The following is a 7072-nucleotide window of genomic DNA, read 5'->3' on the forward strand; positions in this document are numbered from 1 at the left end:
TGAAGAGGAAAACCGGCCCAAGCAGGCTTATCCTGTTGCGCAGCCGCCGCCGTGGGAACTAGCAGCTGGGGGAGGGGGGCCTATAGCAAACTTCTGAGAGCAGCCCCAAGAGCCGTTGAAGCCCCTGCATCCTTCCCACCTGTGGTGAGTGAAAGGTGTTTGTAAAGAACCTGCGTGGTCCCAGAGCAAAACTACTAGCCTAACCCATGGGAGCTGCTGGAAATCTCAGGTGATGAGCACTACCCACACAGCTGCTCATTGTCTCCAGTCACTGTTAGGAACACCGGTCTTTGGCTGGAGAGAGCGCTCCGCCGCCTTAGTGCCTGCTTAGGCAAGTGCAAGGACCCAGATTTGATCCTGCACTATGTGCCGCACCAGTTCCACCCCCAGGCATGCTGAGCCAGCCACTGAGTCCAGGTGTGGTGGTGTACACCTGTAATCCCAACACTGAGGAGGCTGAAAATAGGATTACGAGTCCAAACTGTAGTGAGAGCCTGTACCAAATACATTTTGTTTTAAAAAAGGACCACTGGTCTTCACCCAGAGTTGGCAGCCCAGGATTTCCTTAGGTATCAGAAGATAGCAAAACAGTGTAGTTGGGGGTTGGATGAATAAGTCATGGTTTAGCCACTTGATGTGGAGGCAAAACTGACCCAATGACAAATTTTAAAAGCAGCTGGGCAGGGGCTGGTGAGATGGCTCAGTGGTCTAAAGCACCTACTTAGAACAAGCTAAGCTAAGCAAAGCACAGGGACCGCGGTTCAATCCCCCAGCTCCACATGCCAGCCAGCCCCGCCCCCTGGTGGGCTGAGCTGGCCACACACACACACACACACACACACATAAATAAATAAATAAATAAATAAATTTTAAAAAAGCAGCTGGGCAGCTGGGGAGGCTGAAAAACAGGAGGATCACTATGAGTCTGGGCTGCATAGTGAGACCCTGTACCAAATACATAAAAAATAAAAACAAGCATGGTAGTGCATGCCTGTGGAGGATTGCCCTGAGCTCAGGGCCAGCCTGGACTACCCACTAAAGTAAAACAACTGGTAACATCTGTTGGGAGAAAATAAACAGACCATCTTGATTAGTTCTGGTCCCCAAAGGAAGGGTTGAGCACGTCCCATGAACTTGAACAGAAGCCCAGCCCTTGCAAAGCTATTATCTGATCAAACTGGATTACATAGTTAGCTCCGCAGTAAGTGGCTGCACACCAGAGTGCCTGTGCCCCTACCCCCAAGGCTGCAGGGCGCCTTATCAAGGCAGAATTTCTAGTATCCTCCACCGCCCCGTGTAACAAATGCCGCCGGCCCTCTCCACAGGACTGTCTTCAGAGGAGTCGCCAGTAAACTGACCCAGAGGCCACAGAGGCGCTTCTCCGGGATGGGAAGACGCTCTCATCGTTGGCTCGGGAAGGATGTAGTCATTAGTAGGTGACAGCTGGCTGGGAACCCTGCCTTGGGGTGCAGACAGGTGCTGGAACGGGATGCCCACTCTGATTGGTCAAGGGAGAGCAACGCTAGCCAATAGACACTCGGTCCGCTGTGCACATGCGCAGGAATTCAACGCGTTGTCGGCCCGCAGTAGGTGAGTTACGGGGTTCCGGGGTTCGGATGCAAAGAAATGGTAAGTGCCATTTAGGGGAGAGAACTCCCGAAACTGGCACTGCACATTCCTCAAGGGCAGCAGAGCGCCTCTCAGTCTGAGAAACCTCTGAAAATGCGCCCCCGGCCTTGCTTCCTGAGGCTTTTGGGAAATGTAGTCCAACATCAAGGTGGTGCGACGGAACAGGCGTGGGATTGGCTGGGTGGCGTCGCCAGGGCGACGAGCGGCGGGTGGGGCCAGAGTGGCGCCACTTCCCGGAAGTGGCCTCCAGCCCCTCGTGGCGGCCGAGGTGAGCGCGTTCTTAGCCAAGCGGGGCGCGGCTGTCGGGGACGGCCCAGTGTTGCTCCCTCTCTGGAGAGTGGCCCGGACGGCGAGTCCTGCAGCCCCGGCCTTCCTGCAGGCGTTTCCTCCACTCAAGATCAATCCATGTGCCCTGTCCTGGGCCGGCCTGCTGCAAATCTGCTCTTCCCTTCCCAGTTTGGGAGACAGCCCCCCCAAACTTCTCAGGGGTCACTTTCCTGCCTATTAGGCCTTGCAGCTAGCAGCTAGTGTTTTGGTCGGCTTTTTGGGCACGGTCCGGGTGGCATGGAGCGTCCCATTTGTTGTAGCAGGGAGCATGAGGTCTTAGTCACCTTAGCTCCCACGAAGGCACCACATCTTTGAACCCCCGCCTCCTACCCTACAGCCTGGTGCCCCAGGCACTGTGGGTACAGACTCACCCTGCCTCTGCCCCTGCCCTGGATCACTGCCTCACCTTCCAGAATGACCCTCCTGCTGGACAAGCAACTTTGCTGTCCTCTGTTAGCAGTCCTCTGGTACCCGAGTATCCGATGCAACGTCAGTGTTCTGCAGTGTTCTTGCTACTCTGCATTTCCTCTTGGCCTTCATCTCATCAGGAGTCCTTCTGTGAAGCTTCCCAGCCTCCCTGGCCCTGGCCTCAGGGTCTTTCTGTCCTAGCCTTGGCCCCTAGGCTGGGCTTGGTGTCTGCTTTGGCCTGGCGAACCCCCCCTTGAATGACACTCTGATCCCACCTTTTCTGCAGGTTCCTCTTGGCAGCTCCAAGGAGACACTCCAGAAAAAGAATGCCGTCCTCTCTGGGTCCCTCATACTTGCCCCCCGGGGACCCTGAGACCTACCTCGAGGGACCTGAAGGTGCACGGCTGCGTTTCCGGGGATTCTGCTACAAGGAGGTGGCAGGGCCCCGGGAAGCACTGGCTCGGCTCCGCGAGCTGTGCCGGCAGTGGCTGCGTCCCGAGTCCTGCTCCAAGGAGCAGATCCTGGAGCTGCTGGTGCTGGAGCAGTTCCTGGGCACACTGCCTCCTGAGATCCAGGCCTGGGTTCAAAGACAACAGCCAGGCTGCCCCGAGGAGGCTGCTGCCTTGGTGGAAGGGTTGCAGCAGGACCCTGGGCAGCTGCTGGGCTGGGTGAGTGTGGTGGCCTTACTTTCCAGGAGGACAGACTAAAGGGACAGCCAGTGACATGCCACCTCTTCTTAGATCACAGCCCACATCTTGAAGCCAGAGGTGCGACCTGCAGTCCAGGAGACAGAGGCATCTTCTGGGAGCTCTCAGCCCTCAGTGACAGTGGGCCTCTGTGGAACAGCCCCAGGGGAGGGCCCGCCAGACACCCGGATGGAAGAGTCTGCCCAGCTCAACTGCAGTGTGAAGGAGGAACTCAGTGTGGATGGGCAGGAGATGGGTGAGGCCAAGGGCCCCTGGGGGAATCTAGGAGAGGTCATGCCAAGGCAGGGGTTCCTGAACCCAGGACGGATGCCCCTGGCTGGTTTGGGGGCCCTAGAAGGATTGCAAAGCTGATTCCAGGGAGGCTTAAGCCAAAGGATGGCTACCCACAGGGTCACACAGCGGTGATGGGTCATGGCCTCAGCAGTGACACCAGCTCCTCCTCCACCCGCTTCATGTGGGTAGCTCCTGACACCACTTCCCATCTGCTTCAGCCCCTGTCAGCCCCCTACTTCTGGCCCCATCATCCAAGCGCCACCTGCAGCACCGAGAATCAGCCTCCACATCGTTAGAATCAGTCAGGACTCAGGTGAGCGTCCCTCGTGTGTGTAACTGGGGGGGCCATCCCTGGTGACTGCTTCTGCCCTGGGGTCCCCTAGGCTCTTTGGGCAGTGACTCTCATGCTCCTTGCTGCTCAGCAGGGAAATACAGGGTTGTCCCCACAGGCCCTGAGGACAGAGGGACGCCTGCTGTCTGTTGCTGGAGGAGGCTCGTAACCTGGGCCAGGGAAATGTGGTTTGTGTGGCTAGAGCTCGTGGGTGAGGCTTCCTCATCTTCAGAGAAGTTCTGGAGAGGTGCTGGCTCCCAGAGGTACTGGGCTGCACCTGGACATTTGAACTTGTATGCCCCTGGAAGGGGACAGGGAGCAGTGTGGTAGCACCCACTCCACACTTGAGGTCAGACCAAGACACTTGTCCTGGGAAGTTCACGAAGCCCCATGTCTCCTAAGGCTTTTCTCCCAAGGTAGTCAGTCAGGCCTAGAAGCTTAGCTCAAAGCTCTGCTTTCTTGAGCCCCGTGTTCCCAAGTAGATGGAATGAGAGAGTTGTCTTCTCCCAGCTCGTTCGCCTCCGAGGCTTCTGCAGCAAACTGCTGATTGAGAGACACTTCCAGGCAGAGAAGACCCTTAGGTGCCCTCCACAGCCCGTGCCCAGTCAGAAACCTGAGGCAGTAGGACTGCTGCACCCTCCAAGGCTTCTTCCTCAAAGCCTGTTCAGCCTTTAGCTGTCATCCCCTGTGGTTTCTGTCTGCCTGTCCTTACTTTGGCTTGTCCTTCAGATTCTCTTTCCCAACTCAGCAAAGCCTCAGAGGACATACCTTGGGGCAGTGAGGAGGCAGACATCAGGGGCAGGAAGTACACTTCCGCTAAGGCCATTGGGACCCCTGCTGTGTACCAAGCTCGCCTCCCTTGGGGCCCTGCTGCCACCCTGAACTTCCTGCATTACCAGTCACCTCTGCTTACGAGTCCCAATGTCCCCACTACACCTCTAAACCTAGGTCCTCGTAGCACCAGGTCCCTGTGTCCAGAAACGCCACAGCCATTATAAGTAAGGAGGGTAGGCGAAACACAGCTGGGTCCCAGGCCTCTTGCTGTCCATTCAGTTCAAGACATGGTGACGGAGGAATGGCATCTCTTCCCAGCCATGACAGTTGCCTTCCTGCAGGAGCAGTGGGCCTTGCTGGACCCATCACAGAAGGAGCTCTACTGGGATGCGATGCTGCAGAAGTACGGCTCTGCGATGTCCCTGGGTGAGGACTGCCTTGCCCAAGGCCCTGTACCCTGTGCACCCCCATCTGGTGTGTGCCTGCCTGACACTTCCATTCGCAGGGCTGCCGGACCGGGAATCGAACCCTGACCGGGAGCTGAGCCCACGCCGCCCCCATCAGGACCCCCCCGAGCCTCGCAAGCCCTATATGTGTGCACAGTGCGGCTGTGGCTTTGACTGGAAGTCGGTCTTTGTGATGCACCGGCGCTCACACACGCGTGCCCCGGAGCCCATGCCACAGCCCTGTGCGTCCCGCAGCATTCCACGCCACACACCAGGTCATGCCTGTCAGGACTGTGGCCGAAGCTTCAGCTGGAAGTCACAACTGGTCATCCACCGCAAGGCGCATGCCGGCCAGCGTCGTCACACCTGCGGAGATTGTGGCCGTGCCTTCGACTGGAAGTCGCAGCTGGTCATCCACTGCAAGGGCCACCGGCCTAAGGCACCATGAAGAGCAGCCACTCCCGAGGTGGATGGAGGTCAGGACTGTGCTGACAGTACTTGGGCACCGCAGTGGCCACCCAGGCCCTGCTGCCTACTCAGGCCGCAGTGAACACTGACTGCCTCTGTGTTCCAGCACTTCCTGCTGGTGGTGCAGCTCCTGGGCTGTGTGTGGAAGGTGGCAGAAAACCCCAAAAGCACAGCTGGCTTTTGTTCCGAATATGGCCTTCTTGTCACCTGTCCCTTCCTGGATATTGGTGACCAGAGGAGAATTTGCCTGGAGCACCTCACAAATGGCAAGAGATAATGCTCAAGCCAGGAAGTGGCTTCAAAGCGGAAAGTATGCTACTTGAGGTAGCATAAGGCGAACAGCAGACAAACCAGGACACCACCCACCTGTGAGCAGCCACTGTTCCTTTGTTTTGGTTTCTTTTACCAAACTTACTGTATTAGGGTGTTCTACACTCTGCTCCTGCATATTTATGATTTTCCGTGCCCTACTTTTAACCTTGAGTTGAGCATGTATTTTTTAAATTATTTCTCAGTAGTTAGTATGGTATGGTACACATGTATGAAGCCTTACACATGATAGTAAGAGGTCACCTCGAGGACACCTGGGGCAGTTCATGTGGATGCTCCGCTGGGTGTAGGATGCTCAGCCCCTGCCTAGTCAGGGTGTGGCCCCTCTACATTTAGGGCTCCCTTTCAGTTAGGTGAGCCCTTCTCACACTTGGTCCACTTCCCATTATCAAAAAGATCCTGGCACAGTTAACTGTCCTCTGCCACCTGCAGAAAAGCACTACCTGCACTAGGCAAGCAGTGCCAGAGAGCTGCCCCCTCGGTCTACTGCCTTCCTGTAGTCCCTCAGTAGTACTGACTCCCAAGTGGGTAACTTATGTTTGGCAAAGGGCTCTGGACTTTGCATGCTAGGCCATCACTGAACTACACCCTAGTGCTGTTTCTGTGAGACATTTTGAGGCAGGGTCTCACTAGGTTGCCTAGGCTAGCCTTGCTCTTGGGATCCCCCTGCTTTAGCATCCTTAGTAGTCAGGATTACACATTAGGTGTCTAACATAAATTACACTTTGAAAATGGGAAAGTATCTGAATAAGAATTCTTATTTCTCACTTCTGCTGGCCAGAAAAATTAGCAGTGTGTGCTCGTTGCCTGACATCTCAGAGACATGCAGGTGTGAGGGGCCAGCCCCAGTGTCTGTCTCTGGCCCCCAGCCCACCTTACTGATTGGTCATCCACATCCCTACCAGCCCCAGTGACCTTTGAGCTCTTAAGGTTGGGTTTGCATGGCCAAGGAGGGGAATGCCTTTTTTTTGGCTGGCTCAGGCTGCTTTAAGGGCAGGTGTGGTGAGGCTTGTGGAGCTGGGGATTGAATCGTGCTCCCCTGCACCTGACGGAGTTTGCCCAAGCAGACACCTCAGAACGATTGAGCTAACTGCAAGCCCCTACAGGACTTCTTTTCTAAGCCTAGGTAGACACACAGCCAGAGGGAGGGCTCAACTCTCATGCCCCGCGGTGATACAGAGGGACACAGGTCAGTGCCCGCTGCCCTTCAGTGCCTGCTGGTTCTCCGGACAGTCACCCAAGACTCACGATTCAATCCCCAGCTCCACAAGCCTCACCAGACCTGCCCTTAAAGCAGCCTGAGCCAGCCAAAAAAAAGGCAGGATCACTACAAGTCTGAACTGTGTAGTGAGACCCTGTACCAAATACATATATATTAT

At 56.0% G+C, this 7072-nt stretch overlaps 1 protein-coding gene across 3 annotated transcripts; it reads left to right on the forward strand.

Annotated features, from left to right (window-relative positions):
* Positions 1 to 1215: 1215 nt before the first annotated feature.
* Positions 1216 to 6647, forward strand: Znf446 (zinc finger protein 446). 3 transcript variants are annotated; one of them, XM_023708026.1, is made up of 6 exons: positions 1216 to 1590; positions 2651 to 3032; positions 3105 to 3306; positions 3563 to 3657; positions 4791 to 4875; positions 4955 to 6647. In XM_023708026.1, exons 1-6 carry the CDS (start codon positions 1490 to 1492, stop codon positions 5341 to 5343), a joined length of 1254 nt encoding a protein of 417 aa, XP_023563794.1. In that variant the 5' UTR covers positions 1216 to 1489; the 3' UTR covers positions 5344 to 6647. The 3 variants fall into 3 exon arrangements, with proteins under 3 accessions (XP_023563794.1, XP_023563795.1, XP_023563796.1); XM_023708027.1 differs by lacking the exon at positions 1216 to 1590 and adding an exon at positions 1850 to 1897; XM_023708028.1 differs by lacking the exon at positions 1216 to 1590 and adding an exon at positions 1930 to 2445.
* Positions 6648 to 7072: the final 425 nt, after the last annotated feature.

The sequence above is a fragment of the Octodon degus genome, unplaced genomic scaffold, assembly GCF_000260255.1.
Source record: "Octodon degus isolate 3935 unplaced genomic scaffold, OctDeg1.0 scaffold00322, whole genome shotgun sequence".
Lineage (NCBI taxonomy): Eukaryota > Metazoa > Chordata > Mammalia > Rodentia > Octodontidae > Octodon > Octodon degus.